Genomic DNA, 19847 nt, shown 5'->3' with positions numbered 1-19847 from the left:
CTCGTCATAAACAGGTGCCTCCCTAATACTCACCCCCATCTAGCCCACCCCCCACCCACACCCCTCCAGCAACCCTCAGTTTGTTCTCTATCGTTGAGTCTGTTATGGTTTGTTTTCCTCTCTCTCTTTTACCCCCTCACATATATTCATCTGTTTTGTTTCTTAAATTCCACAAATGAGTGAAATCATAAGGTATTTGTCTTTCTCTGACTTATTTCACTTAACATAATACATTCTATGTATTATGCACATCGTTGCAAATGGGAAGATTTCATTCTTTTTTGATGGCTGAGTAACTGAATTATATGCTTTTAAAATAAGGAACAATAGATGCCTTCAAAATTCTACAAGATGATTATTTTTAATCTAGAATTTCATGTATGAACTTAAATACTGGGAAAATAGCATTTGAGGCTGGGTTGGGGAGGGGAGGTGCTCTAAGAGAGCTAACTCCTCACCTACCTTAACAGAAAATTAATATTTGCTGTTGAAAATTTTTATATTTCAGAAATAGTGATATCAGAATACTACTTAAAAATACACCAATAGATTCCAGAAAAAATAAAAGACTCAGTAGTGACCCACAAATGGCCATGAACAAATGTGTTTGATTTTTATACTCTTTCCATTTATTACTTTAAAACAAAATTTAAAATTATTATTTAAAAAAGAGAATTATTATACTGTAAGAAACTGAACTATCTGAACAATGCAGTGGAAAAAGCCTGGGGTCAGAGAGCCTGATTTCATGTTCTGTGGCATTTATTTGCTGTGTAATTATGAGCTACTCACTGTGTCTTAGTTTCTTCATCTGTAAAATCAACAATAAGATTACCTGTGCTCCTAAGTAAGGAGCTTTTATGAGAAGCAAATGAAACAACATAAAAGTAGATTGAAAAACATTGTTTAAAAATGAAACATTATATACGATCTACATAACACTGTAAACACTCAAATATTTTAGAAACTTTTATTTATCCAAGTGGATATTCATGATTACTGCTAAACGGTCTGTCTTCAGGATTTACTTTTACTTGAATCATCTGGATTATGGACTGGAATAGAAAGAGACTCGGGATAATTTCCAGAATCTGCCAGGTATATGAAGCAATGTGCTGATGAGATAGTAGAGATAGGATTTCTTTCTCCCAAGAATAAGTTGTCTTCAGGAAATTATGTACATGCCTGTACACCAATTAAAAACAAACAAACAGGCCAGAAAGCATTTACCTTCACAGTCAAATCCTCATTACCCAGTGTGATGTGGACTTGAATAGGAGGGTAAACACCTTTGTCTGCATGGTGTTCCATCGTTGCTCTCATTGCATTCTGAAATACATTAGGGTTCCATTCAAAATACAGCTAAAAAAAGAGAAACTAATTATAATTTTCAAATATATATGCACAATTTGAAATTTAATTTTTTTAAGTTTTTGGAAATATGCCAAAGTATCATAATTCTTATAATTATATTTAAAGAATTTTTAAAAACTATTGTCCATTTTGGAGGACTTGTGAGATACTTTGATTTAAAGATTTCAACTAAATTCTGCACATTTCCCAAAACCAGGCATCCCAACTCTTTGACTAGTTTACATTGAAGCCGAAAATTCTGTCCAAATACTTTTATAATTTAGTAGATAACAAGCAAACCTTACTTTTGAAAAGAGTTTTGTCTCTATTTTTAAGAATCCTTTTAATTGCCATAAATTACTTTGAAGGAAAAAAAAAAATTTTTCATATAGCATTCACAGCAGTGGTCTCATTATGATGTAGAAACTAATCCAATTCACCACCAGTATAAAACTAAGGATATTTACACTGTAAACTTGTTTTGATCAATTCCTAAAGGATACGTGGTCCACAAGGCCAACATAGTATAAGCACTAAAAGATAACATGACATGTAGCACTGGAGTAGAAATTGATAAAACTAGATACAGTTAAAAAGGCAAAAGATGGGACTGAATTTGGAAATAAGTGCGGTCCTGCACACCCATCAGGGTTGGGTATCCCTGAGGCAAAGATGCTATCGTCTCTACCAAAGGCTATTTAAGATAAGTTCCAGATGAAAGCCATTATTAATGACACTATGTAAAATCTATTCTATAATACAATCATATTTCTTTTATTAAGCATCATGGGGAATAAGATCTTTAGTAACTGAAAGTTCAAGGAAAAAAATTAATTTTAATCCTTAAAGTGCCAATCGCTTATATATTTAACCACTTTGATAGAAAGATTTTTGTATGCTGTCCTAGGAACAAAAGAGCATTCTCGAACTCTTGCTGTCCTAAGAATTCAGTCAGATTTTCTGTGTTTCGGCGTATTTTTCTTTTTCATGATCAGACTGAAGGCCACCTCTGCTCTCTACTAATTGGCTGCTGGCTGAAGACACGGTAACTAAAGTAAGAGAGACTGACTATATAGGCTTGATTTAGGATAGTCATTTTCAGCCACAAGAACCTGTACCACTCCTCATCACTCACTTTTCTATCAGCAAGTGTCATTGGTGTGTTATTGGGGAAAAAAGTACTCTTAACATTTCTAGCATAATTTTATTTAGTTTTTGAAATTTGTTGTAAAAAGCAAATATAGCAAAAACTCTTTATGTCTTATAAATGACTTTCTCAAAAAACCCCACAAACACGTAATAGTGGAACTCTGGTCTTCTAAGGGTAGAACATGCAGAATCATTCTTCTAAATACTCTGTTTTGTAAAAAGAGAACTTTACTGAGCACTTACACTGAGCTGCCATTGGGAGCATGCTACTCCCAATCTTCATAATAACCTGGATAGTATTATCCTCATTTTACAGAAAAGGAAACACAGGCTCAAAAAGGTTGACTTATTTGCCCATCGTCACACACAGATTAAGTGGCAGAACTGGAATTCGGACCCAATTCTTTTCTGACTTCCAAGTATGAGCTTAGCACTACACCAAAGTGCCCATCAGGGTGGACAAAAGGCTGATCTCCAGCAGCATGACATGACACTGAGCATGAAATGACATCTTTCAATGAAACTGAGGAAAACCTGGTAGAGTACTTAACTTTGAGAGCAGATCCCTAACCTCAGGAAAGGACTGATAAAGGTTATGTAATACTATTTTACAAACCTTGAAAAGTTCAAACACCATGTGATAGAGATGGGATGGTACATAAACCACTTGTATTGGCTGTCCTGGTGATTTTGCTACAGAGCAGAAGAGAAAAATATAAAAGTACAGAGAGATGTGCTTAAAGCATTTTTTAAGAATATATTGTGTAGTGATGAAAAGAAAACATTTACTATGGAGGGTAGTATTATTTGGGGGAGAACTGTCACCCCAGTTCTTCACTGTATTAGTATTTGACCCCACGTTCACATAGATTTATAACTAATGGTGACAACATGAATTTGCAGTCATTCTTGTGACCTCACATAACCACCTAGCCAACCCAGCTTCCCATTTTCTCTGTGATGGTGAGTCTTTTTAAAGGACTCTCAGCCTTAAGGTCAGAATTTTACTTTCCAAAAGGGTTAAAGTCTGTAAGTTTCATGGTCCAACTCACATAAATAAACTATTTTTTTAAAGTCATTTTTTAAATTGTTCATCCATGTGCAATGTTTTCTGTTTTATTTCAGGCATTTCTATGGATACAGATCTGAATTAAATTAAGCTAGCATCAATTTATCAAGGGATATGAATTCTACATTCAACATTTTATTAAATTTAGAAGCCCAGTTGGGGATGCAGTGGCAGGGGCAGGAGGGGGGGCAGGTAGTATGTAAAACAGAACTTTTAGTAGAGCAAAGGAGTAAGACTCACCATACCTTAGAATTCTAATTGATCCAATAAATTGGACTCTCCTCTGAATAAACCACCCCGTGGAAACATGGATGGGACACCTGGAAACTGCTCACAGTTCAGGTTCCTAAACTATCATTTGTGCACTGTGATTCTTTACTGAATGGTATTATTATGAAACAAAACAGTTAATATAGCTTTAGAAAAACACCAAGCAATTCTATTTTCAACTGAAGAACTTCTTCCATTGCTCTCCTACTATAAGGTCCAGAATACAGCTTAGAAAAAGCCTATTTAATTTTATTTTTCTTAAAGTGACATCTTAATTTAGTACCTGTTTTTCCCTCTACCAAATTACCCATCCCCACAGGAACACAGTGCAACTTATCAACCTCCTTCCAAGACATCTGAATTTTTTTTTGTCCAAAAGGTACTAGTCAGGGTGAAAAGACCATCAGAGATTAACAGATTCTCAAACAGATGAGCATTTTTCTTTCCTCTCTACACCTCCGGTCTTTTTACTTTCTCAACAATAAAAATGATTCACTACTCAGGAAATAGAATTCTTAAAGGGTAAATTCCACATTATTGGAGTGCATAAAATAGTCAAATGTAATTTTCTTGGCATCATTTTTTTTCTACAACCAAAGACAGAAACAAAAATAAGAAAAGAATCAACATCATCAATTAAATACAAACAAAATGGGGAAGAAGAAGCCAAAATGCTTTTCAGACAGAATCCAACTAAGTTATACACACACGCGCGCGCACGCACACACACACACACACACACATTCTTAACATGATTGGTCCCCTCAGCTTTCATATTCAGTAAAGAAGTTGATGAAAAGTCCGTTTATATTCAGACATATCTAAATTCTTTTTATCATTCCTCCTCAGATAATCACAACACTAATCATTGAAGAAAAGACACCATCAGGCTTACCATTTAGTTCTTCAAGTTCTAGTTCGGGAGAGTTAATATAATACAAATCACACAGACGCCTAGCATTTTCATAGCCATCTAGTATGAATCAAAACAAAAAAAAGCATTAAAATAAATTTCTATATCATGCATTAAGGTGGCAATAGTATTGATAAATGAAATTTTAAAACCGTCTATAGAAAATATACTGTAATTATCTTAGTTTGGGAAGGTCTTCTTAAGTATGACATGACAAAACCTGATAGCCATAAAGTAAAAATGACAGATAGATTATAAGAAAATAAAAGCATCCAAATAGAAAAAGACACCATAAACAAAGTAAATACAGCAGGGTGAAGAAACTATTCACAATACACATAACAAACACGTAGAGTTGGTGAAAGTTTAGGATATAGACACTCTCATTCATTGTTTGATACCTTTTTGGAGGTATCAAAATTTTAAATGCATTTTAAATGTCTTAAATTTTAGGAATCTTGCTTTCTAAAATACTAGCAAAGTCAGCACTATCTAAAGATGTTCACTGCAGCGTGTTGGTAATAAAAAAAAATGAAAACAACCTGAATATGCAGCAACAGAAGGATGGATTAATATATTCTGATATATTCATTAAGACATTCAAAAACCTGAGGTATATCCATATGTACTGAATGTGGAATGATGACTATAAACTTATAGAAAAATATACATACAGCACCCCATTTTCCAAAAACAAACAATGTAAGACCAACAATTATGATACATGAGTATATGTGGTATAACAGAAAAAAGTATGGAAAGATGCAAACCAAATTATGAATTATGGCTCCTAGTATAGGGTATTATATACTTTTTGAAGTGAAACAGATACCCTCATGGTATCACCACACTTTGCCTAACAAAGCATTATATCAACAAAATATTCATCTGATACATAATGTACAATTAACATCATAAAATCATTTTCAGATCCACACATTTGTTCCTAACATTTTATCTCAAGGTATAAATAATTGTTTTAATAGCAAGAAATAACAGTCAACAATTTTGATTTTTGCATCCTTCCTGAAAGGCAAAATATAAATATTTACCTTTAATAACTTCAACTACATTGCAGTTTGGATTTATGCTTCCAATGTGTTTTCGATGAGCTGGGCTTCCTTTGCCTTTTCCACCAAACAATAAAGCTATCAAAAAATATCAAAAGCTATCAAAAAAATAAAAATAAAAAACGAACAAAATAAGCTAAACTCTCTAATGCCCTTTTCCAGATTTGAATACTGTTTCTCTAAATGGTAGCAAACACTAGAACAGGTATTTTCCTTAAACATAAACACTATATTCTACATTCAATAAGAATACCTCCTTTGTATGGCAATTTACTTAATACACAAAAAGGTAAAATTAAATGTTTACTAAAGGGAAGTTTTCTAAATAGATTTAAAATACACCAACATACTCATTTTATTTTGCTGCTTCTCTTGACTTCTGGATACTTACAGTGCTGATTGAGTAACATTCTAATTGAAATGCGACTCATGTAGAAACGATCCAAAAAGTACTGAACATTCTGGCTGGTGACAGGGTCCACCCCAAAGCTCTCCTTATATTCAATCACACCCTGGGCCATCGTGGGAATGACATCGTTGTGTCGGTTCCTGATCCGAATCACAGTATCTGTAAAGCTAAACAAGCCTGACTTGTCAAAACAGCTAAATGTTTTGCAGAGTGAATTTAATACTAAAATCTAAGTTTAACTAACCTACACTAGGCAAGAAATCCCCAATTCAGTAAAAAGATCATTGGTGTAGGTTTTCTTATGCTTATTTAAATATATTTCAGATCATAAATATATGGAATCTATGACAGTACAAAAACCTCCAATATAAAACCTTTGAAACTTAATTATTTTCTTGGCACTCCTAAGAGTAAGGCTGCCACAAAACATAATCCTAAAAATGTTAAGGGTTTTCTTTAACCATTATCAACTAAGATCATCTAAGCACTCCCTGTGAGGACAGTATTCCGGGGACATTCAGCATTAAGAGAAGACAGAGCGCTTGCTTCTAGGGAACACATGCTCTGTAAGGAATAAAGATGAATAAGCCAATAAAGCCTGCCTGTTTGGGAACTATTCCCTATGGTTCCAGAGAGAAAGAACCACTGAGAACAGAAAAGTAAAAGGAATTCTAATTTCATTGATCCTATTAAGTTTAAACATGGGAGAGGAAAATTCGACTGTTGTGTTAAAAGAAAAATTTTCAAGTCATCCAGCCTTCCCACTACTGTCATTTAGAAGACATTAGCGCGTGGTTAATTTAAAGAACTAAATGAACGAGAAAAGAAGTCTTAATTATGAAATAACAAAATCCATCTTGTAACATACCCATCAGAATTTACACTTCTGAATGAGTGCTTTCCCACTCAGAGTCATCATCTTGAGTACTATTAACTTATTCCAATGATGCTCTCATGGCTCAAAATATTTTGGGAATGCTTAGTTTGTAATCTGCTTCAAAACCAAACTGTTAATCCAAAATACAAGCAACAAAACTCAAAACAACAAACTCCTCATCATTTCTAGTCACTCTTTATTATACCTCTTCCATTCGGCTTGCTCTCCTTATTTTTTAGATTCAGCTCTGACTAACCATTTTCAGAAGGTTCTGTAGCGTAACATTTATTTTTAAGTAAGAGGGCTTGGGTTCAAATCCTGATCCCACCACTAGTTGGCTATTTGATTTTAATGCTAACTTAAGTTTCTTAACTTCTTTGTGCACAGACAGCATTAACTTAATAGCATTGTTTTAAAGATTAAACACACAACGTGCTTCATACCTAGGCAGATATTATTTTCAGACCAAAACATGTTGAAAAAGTGAAATGTTGCCATCATCTTTAAAGACAGTAAAAAAAAAAAAAAAGTGTAATAAATTCTGAGGACAACAAAAGAAGTGGTCTTTAAGCTCTAAGCAACATTCATGGGAATAAGCAGATAACTGCCTGAGAGGACTACCTGGGCTTATCAATTCTGGTATGCTGGTTATTAAATTGGTTATATTACTTCCATTATCTTACAGACCACAGGTCATAAAGTGAGACCCACAGACATGTTTTTATAGGCCTTCAGTATTTAAAAAAATTTTTTTAATTAGTTGCAATCTTCAAAATTGTGAGATTTTACATTAAAAACCTAAACTTACTGCTTTTCTTTAAACACACACACACAAATCAAGACAATCCGGATAGTGTTTCTACATTGGCAATGATCAGCTGGAGCTGAAGGTGGCATGCCCTCTCCAGGTGAAGAGTGTTCACCAGTCCCCTATCGCCCACATGGCACCGAGCCCACATTTAGATTTCCACTGATCATCACACTTGAACTTTGTCTTTTCTTATATTTACTGATTCACGGTATTTGCCGTACCTGTATCAGCTGCTATAGACACATACACTATTATACGTTCTGGAGTGGAGAGAAACTAAAAGTTAATTTCCCTAAAGTGATCCAATAGTAGGTTTAAGCTTAATACCTTTATGTTTTTTATATGACATTCAAAGAGTACAAAAATTATAGTCAGAATAGGGTCAAAATAGTGCACTTACTCATAAATAGTTTTAGCATCTTCAGCACTTTTGTCTTTAAATTCAAGAAGCTCCTGAAGACTCTGGATATACCTAAAATGCAAATCAGTAAGGTAAATTTGTTCTTTTACGTTTTGAAAGCTCAATATTGTAAAAATACTAAAAAGGTATTTTTAATTTTAATATCTTTTAATTTTTAATTTAGAATAGTGCTACAAATTATGGTTGAAGTAGGATTTTTAGACCCATTCACATCTAAGCAAAGTGCCTGGCACAAAGTAGTAGAAGGTGCATTTTCTCCTAAACACAGGTTAAATTTGATTTAAGAATTTCAACGTTTTGGGGTGCCTGGGTGGCTCAGTTGGTTAAGCGGCTGCCGTTGGCTCAGGTCATGATCTCAGGGTCCTGGGGGGGAGCCGGACTCCCCCCCCCCCACTGGCCTCCCTGTTCAGCAGGGAGTCGGCTTCTCCCTCTCCTTTTGCCCCACCCCCTGCTTGGGGGCACACAGGTACCTGAGCACGTTCTCTCTCAAATAAATAAAATCTTTTATAATAATAATTTTAGGATTTCCTACTTTTTTTTTAAGTTCTATACTCTAAGATAGCTTTTCAGTTTCTTAAATTTACCACTATACAGTATAAATGCTGATTGTCATGAACACTGAGTCTGTTACCATTAACTATGTGATCTGGGGCAAATGACTTAACTTGTCTTAGTCTCAGTAAAATGTGGAGGCCTGCCTCCTTCAGTTTATGAGTCTAACTTAAAACCTGAGCTTTAAAACCTTATATGCCTTATAGGCCTTCAGTGTTTTAAAAAATTTTTAATTAGTTGCAATCTTTCAAAATTGGGAGATTTTATGTTAAAAATCTAGATCTGTGGCTTTTCTTTAAATACACAAAAATCAGATGATCTGGATGGTGTTTCTGCATGGGCAATGATCAGCTGGAGCTGAAGGTGGTTATCCTTTAGAAGCATGCACTCTCCAGGTTAATAGCTTATGTCCAGTCAACAAATACTTGTTAAAAGCCTATAACTTACCACACAGTTCTTTTAAACAGAGCTGAACAAAAGCAAGTCATGAAAATGTCGGTTTTAAATTTATCTAACAATTCAAGGTGGCAAATCACCTGTTAAGGATGGAGCAAAATGAGGAAAGTCAAATGACTTTGTCAAGGTCATGCTGCCAAGCACAATGGCAGTACAGGGCCAGAGCTGAAAACACTTCACTACTATTCAATGACCTTCAGTAATATAGCGTCTGCTTTGGCTGCTCTGTTGGCACTTTATTTACAACTGTCTTTAGTAGGCATTCAGGGGCAATGAAAGTGTTTTAAAAATCTGTAAATCCATATGTTGGTTTGGAAAGCTGTTCTTGACAAGCAATGTGCCTCTCTGCAGTTCAAAGCATTCCAAGTCAAGTGATTTTGATATTTGCTTTTAACCCTTACTTTTCACTGGCAAGAAAAACTATGCTCTTTATTCAAGAGACAGTTGAGCACAGACAATGTTTTAGGCACAGATCAGAATTCAAAATGCAGCATATTATATTTTTAATGAAGACTTTTAAAAACAGGAGTAAGCTTCCATAGAAAATTATATATTCTCATTTATATTCCATCATAGTTCCTAAACAAATGCCTCTTCTTTAAACCACATTTATAATTGTCCTGTATTTGAACTAGATAGCATCTCATTACCACATATTATAGCAATCATACTTCTTTCGCTTGGTTTTTAAAATTGAAGTACTATCAGTTTCTCCTATAAACTATGATACCTACAAAAAAAGCTAAGATCTCCATGAATCATAACTGGAGAAAATCTTGCAGCTAATTTTTTTTCCATTTAAGACTGAACTCTGGTAAACTCTTCTGTCTGAAATGTACAGTGCTTAAGAGAATAATACTTTTAAATTAATAATATTAACAAGAAAGGCTGTATTTAAGGCCACATATGTATGCACCTCCACTGTCATATTTCGAAAGAGAGATCATAGTTTCTTATATGATTCCACTAATTTCTAATTATTTTTAAATGGTAGAAAAAAGATTTTAACTTTGTTGTTTGATAAAGATATATTTCAATAAAATAAATTCAGTTTATTAAAAAAATATACACCCTTTAATACATTTCGTCATTCTGACTATAGCATGATATAGTAGAAAGAAACAAATCCGGGCTTGAATCCCTGCTCCACTATGAGTGGTACTGCCTTTGACAAAAGACCTTAGGCGCCTCAGTTTCCTCATCTGTAAAATGGCGATAATAATGCCAAAAGGGCAGAGTTGTTGAAGGGATTAAAGGTAATATATATATATATATATATATAGCCATCAACACATGGTAGATATTTTTTATTATAATATAACATCCTGCAGATTCAATAACACAAATCATAAATTTAGTGTATTTCTGTGTAGTTCTGATTGGTTTGTTTTTTTTTTCAAAGCCAAGGAATGGTAGAGTCCAGGATTCAGGGGACAAGCCCAGACATACCCATAAAAGGAGGAGGAATGCTCTTACTACCAGAAGATTCCACTGAAGAGTAAAAAAAAAAAAAAAAAAAGGTACTTGCTTTCACCTTAAGTAGAGTCTACAAATCCACTGAAATTGCAAACACAAGATGGGAATCTTACCAGCTTTGTACCAATTGAACTGATGGAGTCCTGAGAAGATTATCTGGGAGAAGACTGATTTCTTTCATTATGTTTGCCAATCTAACAGGCAGTTCTTGCCGCAGAAACATAAATGAGGTTTTTTCACAAGCATTCATAGATCCTAAAACCAAACACAGTGGGAACAGCAATAAGTAGAGGCCACAAGGCAGTAGAAGCCAAGAGGCAGGAAGAAACACAGAGGGAGTGATGGGGCAACGTCAAAGTGGTAGCATCACCATAATGACAGGGAAAGGAAGAGGAGGCAAGGGACAAGATAACCCAGTCGGTAGAGTTGTGCGACATTCTAAATAACCTGCTAATTCCTGACATTTTAATTGTAGAGAGATGAAGATACTTTCCTGTCTCCATCACTTGCATCCTTACTGGGACCATTTTAGAACCAAGGCAATCTGAGCCAGTCTGAGCAAGGTGTGGAGTCTAATTCACAGGAGGACCTGCCAAAGCCTATCCTTTATAACCAGGTGCTGCTATTATTTAGAAAAATCTGTCTCCTAACTCCAGGTTTATAAGAAATGAATACCTAAGATAAACAGAGAAATGTTATCATATGCGTGGGAACCACGATAAGCAATACTCAATGTAGAGGAGGGCTTTCAGGCAACAGAAAGCAAAAAATACCAATGCCTGTTCAGCAACCATCTTCAAGGTTTGAATCCCTGCACCCCCACCCCCTGGTTTTATTCAATTGTCTGATGCTTGGAAAGCAGCCTGCTCTCCTTCCACTCCTATCAAGATGCTAAGCAGAACGGTTATAGAATGGCCTTTGGCAAGCAGCGCCATTTAAAGTTAAACTAAAAAGTCATGTTATTTCAGCAATGCATTTTAAACTCACGAATTTTTTTAATCTTGCTGTTTTAGCAAGAGGCACCCTTAGCAAAAACTAGATTGTCCATAGCAGGAACTATCAAATTAAAGGAGAGCATTTTCTTGCTAAAGTTTAATAGGATACTGTGACCAAGCTCAAATTCACCCCTTAATCACACTGCAGTCATCTTAAGGTAAAAACAAAAAACCGAGGGCTTTGTGCCAAAAAAAAATTTGCCATTGTACACCACGATTTTAAGATAAAGCTGCCAGCATGCTTATATCTTTTGAGCCCACTAAAGAGCCATTACTGACTTAACAGTCAGTACTCACAAAGCAGAAGATAACGTTTTCTACTGAAATTTTACGACTTTATTAGTTTATTAGTTTTCCTCCTCACCACCCTCATACGAGAAGTCAAAGTTAAAAGTCTAACTTTGCAATTTATCTGCAATCTGTTGCATCCTTTCTAGAGAAAATCAGGAAGCGTCCACCAGAGGAAGAGGAAAGTGGATAGTCCCTTCTGCAGGGTGAAATGTGGCAATCCCCACAGCACTTGTGTTCACGCACTTTACACGTGCTCAAGACTTATTTGCTGATGATGAAATGAAGGTACTGTTGGTGGAAACACTATTAAGCAAGCGGCAAGGAAAACATTCTCTGAAACACTTGGGCCAGTTATAACCTGCTTCTCCTATCATCACGTCAATTTTATGCAATCGTCATGTACAAAACTTGAGTATTTATCATCACTCTTAAGAATCCGAACACGACTCCCAGAGGTGTGCACACACTTGTCTCTAGCCGCAGCTCTGCTCTTCGGAAGGGAACTGGCAGAGAGCGCGGGTCTGCACACGTGCGCTGAAAGGCGGGAGGTCATTCCGCCCGCGGCCCTCCCTGTTTGTTTTTCAACAATACACAGTAAAAAGGCACACGCCCCCAGTTATTCATCCGGCCCGCCCCCGCCAGCACCTGAGCTAGAGGATCTGTCCGCAAGGGAGGAAGGAAGCACCTAAGCGCTGGGGAAGGAGACGTTAAGGAGAAGGGGTGCGCGGGCGGTGAGAGGGGGATCAGCGCCAGCCGGGCCCGGCCCGGGTCAGGGGCCGCATTTCCCCGCGCAGGGCCGCGCACAAAGGCCCGAGGCCCGGGCCGCACTCACCGAAGTCCAGGAACTGCTTCATGGAAAGCGGGGACGGCGAGAAGCGCGCGTAGAAGTCCACCTGGCCCGGAACGCCGCTCTCAGGCGCCGGCCCGGAGCCCGAGTCGGAGGTAAGGCTGCGGCTGGCGCCGGCGCTAGCCGTCAGCAGCCGGGAGCCCCGGCCGGCCGAGGCGGCTCCGCGCAGCAGCCGCGCCAGCCTCATGCCGAGCCCCGCCGGAGGAGCCGGAGCCGCGGCCGCCAGGTCGCTGCTCCGCGCCTCGGCCCGGCTGTACGTGAGGGACGTGGCGACCCTCAGGGGCGGGGAGCGGCTGTCACCGCCGCGGCCACCGCCCCCCTCGCCGGAGCCCGGCCCCCTGCGCCGCTGGGCGGGACCCAGAGAGGGAGGCGGGGAGAGAGGCGGGAGCGTGCGCGGGGTCCGCCCCTGTGCCAAAGTCCAGCCTCCGCGCGCGGGGGCGGGGCCGGCGAGCGAGGGGGCGGGTAGTGTGTGCGCAGGTCCGCCGGCGAGAAGCCGCGGGAGCCGGAGCTCGCCAAGTCTCCGCAGTCCCGGGCCCGCCCCGCCCCGCGGCGCAGCTGGGAAGCCCGCAGGTGGCGGCGGCGCCGGGGCTGCTAAGCCGCGCTCGCCTTGTGGCGCACCCCCTTCCCACGCTCTTTCGGAGACAACCACACCTTCCTGCTTTCTGTGCCTCCCCAGCCTCAGCCAAAACGCTCAAGGACTGGGCCGCGCTCCGCTTCCCACAACGGTGTGCTGCTGCGAGACCGAGTGCGTTCCAGAAACTCTCCACTGTGATGCAAGCCCCACATTTTACAGGTGAAGAAGCCAAGACCCAGATTGCTTAAAGATCTGACCTTTGCCAAGCAGTGGTACAAAAATGCGAATGGACACGGTGGAATGTATCCCTAAATATTATCAGCTACTGCAGACCCAGAAGATGACTGGCAGCCCAACTTGAAGCTTTACGTGCAGGCTTTCTAGGCACGGTCAGCAACGTACTGAAAGGGTCCCTCCCCTTGACTGACTTTCTCTTTAACTGTCTTCTCAGCCTCACAGTTTGGCCGTTCCATCCCTTCCTCTTCTCCAATTTCCTCGACTAATGATGGGGTACCTCTGGATCTGGTAAGTTGAAAATGCATTTAATACACTTATCCAGCATCGTAAGTGAAAAACGGAATGTTTGTACATGGGTTGTTTACCCTGGTGATTGTAGGGCTGAGTTGGAGTTGCAGCTGCTGCTGCAAGCATCACAAAAGAATACTGTACCACTTTTTACCTTGCTTGGGGAAAGATCAAAATTCAAGGTATGATTTCCACTGAATGGGTATCGCTTTTGCTCCACTGTAAAGTAGAAAAATTATAAGTTCAACTGAAAATCGGGAACTGCCTGTAGTGAATACAAGCCTAGACAGTTTCTCATATTGGTTTAACCCCATAGAGCCGCAAAGCCAGCAATCTATGCTGAAAATCACCACTGTTGTCCTTTCCATGGCTACTTTCCCATATATCCATCCCTAGGGCTTTCATATGTCATTAGGTGCAACACAATTTTTCATGGGTAGTTTATCAATAAAACATGTATACATGTATATCTCCAGCAGTTACTGGTATAGAATAGCAATTCATTTCTCCATGGTGGTCAGGTCTTGGGTTGTATAAAAATATGATGTGTATAAAGAATGAGATGGCAATCTCTTTTTAGGGTGTATTAGTCCCACAAGTTTAGCTTGAAGGAGAGCAGTGCCCACCTGGAAACAGGTGTCGGTAGTTGAGAGGATGGGGTGGAAACAGCACCTGAACATAGTCTCTGAAAATGGTGCCTTTTAACAGTTTTTTCAGGTATCTGTTAACATGGTCGTTGTTAAAACTTTGGTGAAAATATCTTAGCAGAAGCAGTATGAACATAAGACCATGAGATATGTAGAGAAAGTAAGGGTGGTATCTCTTTTATATGTTTGCTGTTCCACCAGGAATACTCTGTACCCTCCAAATTTGGTCTTCCTTCATCCATTCCCTGAATGCTTCTTGAATGCCTACTCTAGGTACCTGGTAATGTTCTTGGTGGCTGGGAATAAAGCCACATGCAATTCAGATAGGATCCCATATTCAGGTATGCCTGCTCTTAGAAAGCACATACTATAGAGTCCAACATGGTAGAAGAATTTTATACCGTATCTTCAAAATACTAGAGCGCCTGCTCCATGAAAGAAGGATTAGATTTTTTCTGAGTGGCTGAGACAGCTGATGGGAGACTTAGGGGTAGAAACTATAGGGAAACAGATCTGACTCACACATGGAAAAACTTTGGATGGTTATTGCCATTTGACTATGAACTGGCAGCCTTAGCATACCCGGGGTTCTTGTCAGTTACCATTAGCGTCTAGAGCAGTTTTGTAATGACACTACAGGGAGAATTATAGGAAAGCAGCATGGTATAATGAAAAGAGCGTAGCGTCTGGTTTCAAATCCTGGCTCTGCCATATACTAGCTCTGTAGCCTTGAGTGAGTTACTTAAACTCTCTGAGCTTCAGCCTCCTTACCTATAAAGGGGGAGTAATACTATCTCCCTCAGTGACTGTGATATACATAGTGTAGCTGTTTATGTTAGCACAATGTCCAGGATGTACTAGACCCTCAGTAAATGGCATCTTTTTTTTTAAATCATTGTTGCTGTTTTTTTTTTAAATTATTATTTCTTTATTAGGATTTTATCAGAACCACTCATACACATGTTTTGCCTAAAACTTTACCAAAGGTTTGGGATAAAACAATTTAAAATTAAATATTAGTCATCCTTAAAATAGTCTCTCAACCATTTCTGCTACTCCGCTGCACCCTCCTGTTTGGTTGCCTTCCCCCTTTTCCTTTTAGACCACTCCCTGAGCTCCAAAATCTTAACTAGTAAGCACAGTATTATTCAGCTCCCTTGACCTTGTTTGCAACTCTGCTGCTTTCCACCTGAGCATGTCAAGGTACTCAGCTGAACGGTATCAAGTTTTGCTTTTTGGTCAAAGGCTTAGTGTCTAGAAGCTGGAGAGAACATTAGATTTTTTTTTTCAGGTATCTGTTATCATGATGGTTGTTAAGACTATGATAAAAATACCTTAGAGGAAGCGATTGTAGGGAAGGAAAAAAATGCCCTTCCCTGTCAGGTTTCTCCAGCTGTTTTAGGAATTAAATTGACATGAGACAGATTAACAGAAGAAAAACCCAAGATTTATTATGTGCACATGGAGACCCAATAGTGAAATTGACACTGAAATAAATGGCCAAGGCAGGCAGGTTTTATACATTTTAGGGAGACAATAAATTTAAGAGGAATTGACAGGATAAAGAAAACAGATGTTTGGGAGGTTTAATTAATAAGGAATTCTAAGAATTTGGGCTGAGGCTGTAGATTAGTAAAAAGGAATAAGGTTTGTTTCTACAGCTTTAAAGTCTCTGGTGATATGATGTCTTTTTACTTCTTAGTACAGGGAAGGTACCTTTCTTTCTTTCTTTCTTTCTTTTTTTTTTTTTTTTTAAAGATTTTATTTATTTATTCGACAGGATAGAGACAGCCAGCGAGAGAGGGAACACAAGCAGGGGGAGCGAGAGAGGAAGAAGCAGGCTCATAGCGGAGGAGCCTGATGTGGGGCTCGATCCCATAACGCCAGGATCATGGCCTGAGCCGAAGGCAGACGCTTAACCGCTGTGCCACCCAGGCGCAAGGGAAGGTACCTTTCACATGGAAGATTTACTTCCTGCCTTTAGGGGGTACAGGGGAAGGTCTTTCCTTGTCCTGGCTGTTTCCCAAGTAGCTTTAATTCAAAATAATCAATATGCCATTGTGGCATATTTTAGGGTGGCCTGCCCCGGGCCTCTCCAGTTCCCTCTGAAACTTCCCTGGAAGTCTGACATAGGAAAAGCTGAGCTGGTGACTATGGAGAGAGAAACTGAGTAAATGAGTGGTAAGGGATCTGCAAAGAGAAAAAGGCACATAGATTAGAGTGAGGATGGGCAAACAGAGAAGAACAAGTCAGAGCCCATTTCCCACACCCCATTAAACTAGCCCGCCAGCCCTAGAGATAGATCAGTCCAAAAAAATGTCCGTGCTTCATTTACCTGCTGAAAATATTAATCCTTTCTTGTAACAGATTGAAGTTAGGTATTACTTGTCCCATTTGGTTTACACGGAAGGAACATTTTTTCACCAGTTACTGCTTAAGTTCCCCCTTGCTGCACTGCCAGTGTGTTATCGGGCATGATGATTTCGGAGTATCATAGGGGCTAAGCTGTTAACTTCTGACTGGAGTAGTTTCAAAGTTTGTGTAGTGGTATTGAACTCTTATTCCACTACATAGAGAGACTTAGGATTGCCTTTTCTAATTCATAATCTCCAAGATTTGGGAATAAAAACCCTAAATGCTGAAAAGAAGGCGGACTTGTGATGTACAAGCAGAATTTCTATGATTTTTCAACGATCATATTTATGTGGCATAATTTTACGAACAAAGGACCCAAGTTTGCACGTTGGCATTTAAGCTGGAGTGTTTAGTGACAGAAGGAGCCAGGTATGAGTCTACATTGTCCTGAATATTTAGGTGGGAACCGTTTATATACTTTGTTGCCACATAAAAAGAGGGATATGATTTACAGACAAGGTTAGGTTGAAACCTGTAATTTTATTTTTATTTTTTATTTTTAAAAGATTTTATTTATTTATTTGACAGAGATAGAGACAGCCAGCGAGAGAGGGAACACAAGCAGGGGGAGTGGGAGAGGAAGAAGCAGGCTCATAGCGGAGGAGCCTGATGTGGGGCTCGATCCCACAATGCCGGGATCACACCCTGAGCCGAAGGCAGACGCCCAACCGCTGTGCCACCCAGGCGCCCCAAAACCTGTAATTTTAAAAGGCTGGAGCATTCCATGACCTTTGCTGTTGATAATGTTAACTTCCATACATCTCTGTTTTTCATGTGCTCCTATCAGTCTGTGAGAGCAGAACGGGTAGCTGATGTAGGTCTATAGTTTGGTTCTGGCGGCTTTGAAGCTTACTTCTGTCACCCAGCCAAGGAAATCTGCAATTTCCGTCCACCCAAATATAGTTCGTGGTATTGGGCAGTCTAACAAGAGAGGCAGCTGAGCTACCTCCTCTTGTACAAGGCTGATACGTAAACCACTGGGTGATTTGGCAAACTTTTATGCTAGTTATTTTTAATCTCCTTGCCAAGTTTGAAAATGCCATTTTCAGCATCAAACCAGAGAGTTTGGTTGTAATACAAGCTTGGTTTATCACCCAGGAGAAGTCCAGTGGCATGTCTGTGTGCAGTGTAAAGGGAAGAACCTTCAGCTATTGTTTCAACCTTGACAAGGAATAGTCCTTGAGCTTCTGTAGAGATTTTCTGGGGCCCACGTAACTCACCAGGGAAAAAGGCAGAGTGACTTTCTTCTGATCATGGATATCACACCTTGTTGTTTACCCTTTGCCCATGCTCAGTCCCTCAGGTGTTTCCCTTGGCAGGGACATAGACCAGTTCGGGGTGTTTTTTGCATTATCTAGCTGTTGACATAGTCAACAGTCAGACTGATTAATGTTTGGTAAACTGGCATAAGTGGCTGTTTGGTCTGCGACCAACTTGTTGAAAAAGAGTTGGTAAGAAGACGACATGGGTTGGAGAAGAGCCCACGGTGGAAACTTAAGAGCAGGGAAGTAGGACAGATAGAGACAACCATTCTCTAGAAGTCTGCCTTTTATTAAATGATTTATAAATGTGGAAAAAGTATTAGAAAGGTGTTTTGTTTTAATATCATGGGGTCTTTTTAAAAAGGAGGGGTAGGTGCAAGAGAAGTTTCTTGATCCATGGTCTTGGGAAAAGCTGTCTGTGTCATGGTGCCATCTGCTTCTGAGGCCTGGGACTGGGCCCTACAAATCCTTATTTTCAGGTCACCTGTAAGGGTCATCTCCCAGTTGTCTTGTGAGTGATGATCTGGGTCTATTTTAGTGTGGCTTGCTTGAATCCCAGGAGGATTTCTTTTCTATTTTGATGGCAGTGTAGGTGGTCAGCAGCACCTCGTAAGCTCCTTTTCAGCAAGGCAACAGTGCATGTTCTCTTCTAAAGACTTTGATGTACGTCCAGCCTCCGGGTCGAAAGGGGGGGCAAGGCTCCTCAGTTGGTGGAGGCCATGTCTCTTTTACCTTTGGTAATATGCTTCAAGTATAGTAGTTAGTTCTTGTATATAGTTAGTGATAGCATCAAATTTTCTTCACTTAATCCACAAATGAAAGGTTTAGAGATGTCAGAGATGCCAGTAGGCCTTGGGTTACCAAACACTGGTTTTTAAAAAAGTGATCAATCCATGTCTCCCATTTGGAATATGGGCCAAGTGCAGTGCTTCTGGCCATTGAAGTACAGTTTCTTCACAAATCTTTTCTAAAGTCCTTTTTAAGTCTAGATTTTTATGTTCCATTTGCCCTGATGATTGAAGTTGATATGGGGTGTGAAATTTTAATGAATGCCCGAGTTTTTGTAAGCAGGTTGTTTATCTCTGCTGTGATGAGTCCCTTGGTCTAACTCAATCCTTAAATGAATGTCAAAATGAGGAATAATCTCAGTTATTAATTTCTTTACCGCTGTTGTGACATTGGCACTTCTGGTCGAATAGCATTCAGTCCATTCACTAAACAGGCAGACAGTAGCCAAACAGGGAGAAGAGCTCAAGGCTGGGGGCAAGTCTATAAAATCCATTTGAAGTGCCACAAAGGGCAACGTGGGCTTAGAAGAACAGCTTGGGGTATGCTGATTCGGGAAGATTTACAAGGAGTGCACTGCGAAATAATTTGGTCAGAAATTTTGTGGATGCCAGGGCAGACCAATTGTCTTTTAGTTCCTTAATTACTCTGTTTTTTGCACATGTTAACCTAAAAAATA

At 39.3% G+C, this 19847-nt stretch overlaps 1 protein-coding gene and 1 long non-coding RNA gene across 3 annotated transcripts in view; one reads left to right on the top strand and one right to left on the bottom strand.

The window, feature by feature from the left end:
* PDK1 (pyruvate dehydrogenase kinase 1) overlaps positions 1-13276 on the bottom strand; it is a 30888-nt gene extending 17612 nt beyond the window's left edge. The window contains exons 1-8 of one of the 2 annotated variants that reach the window (XM_026492555.4): positions 12945-13274; positions 10940-11081; positions 8322-8393; positions 6216-6400; positions 5807-5902; positions 4737-4814; positions 3119-3195; positions 1231-1329 (exon numbers count right to left, since the gene is read on the bottom strand). In XM_026492555.4, coding sequence (XP_026348340.1) covers positions 1231-1329; positions 3119-3195; positions 4737-4814; positions 5807-5902; positions 6216-6400; positions 8322-8393; positions 10940-11081; positions 12945-13146 — 951 coding nt within the window. In that variant the 5' untranslated portion in view covers positions 13147-13274. Of the gene's footprint in view, positions 1-1230; positions 1330-3118; positions 3196-4736; positions 4815-5806; positions 5903-6215; positions 6401-8321; positions 8394-10939; positions 11082-12944 lie in introns of both variants that reach the window. The other variant, XM_044381480.3, reaches the window with a different exon arrangement.
* Positions 12569-16416, top strand: LOC113250773 (uncharacterized). The gene is made up of 3 exons (XR_006408795.3): positions 12569-13054; positions 13636-13752; positions 13985-16416. It is a non-coding gene; the product is annotated as an uncharacterized LOC113250773 (long non-coding RNA).
* The last annotated feature ends 3431 nt before the right edge of the window (positions 16417-19847 follow it).

Source organism: Ursus arctos, unplaced genomic scaffold (assembly GCF_023065955.2).
Source record: "Ursus arctos isolate Adak ecotype North America unplaced genomic scaffold, UrsArc2.0 scaffold_1, whole genome shotgun sequence".
NCBI classification, from domain to species: Eukaryota; Metazoa; Chordata; class Mammalia; order Carnivora; family Ursidae; genus Ursus; species Ursus arctos.
Note: the sequence above shows the minus strand (reverse complement) of the source record. Positions and strands in the feature narration are given on the sequence as shown.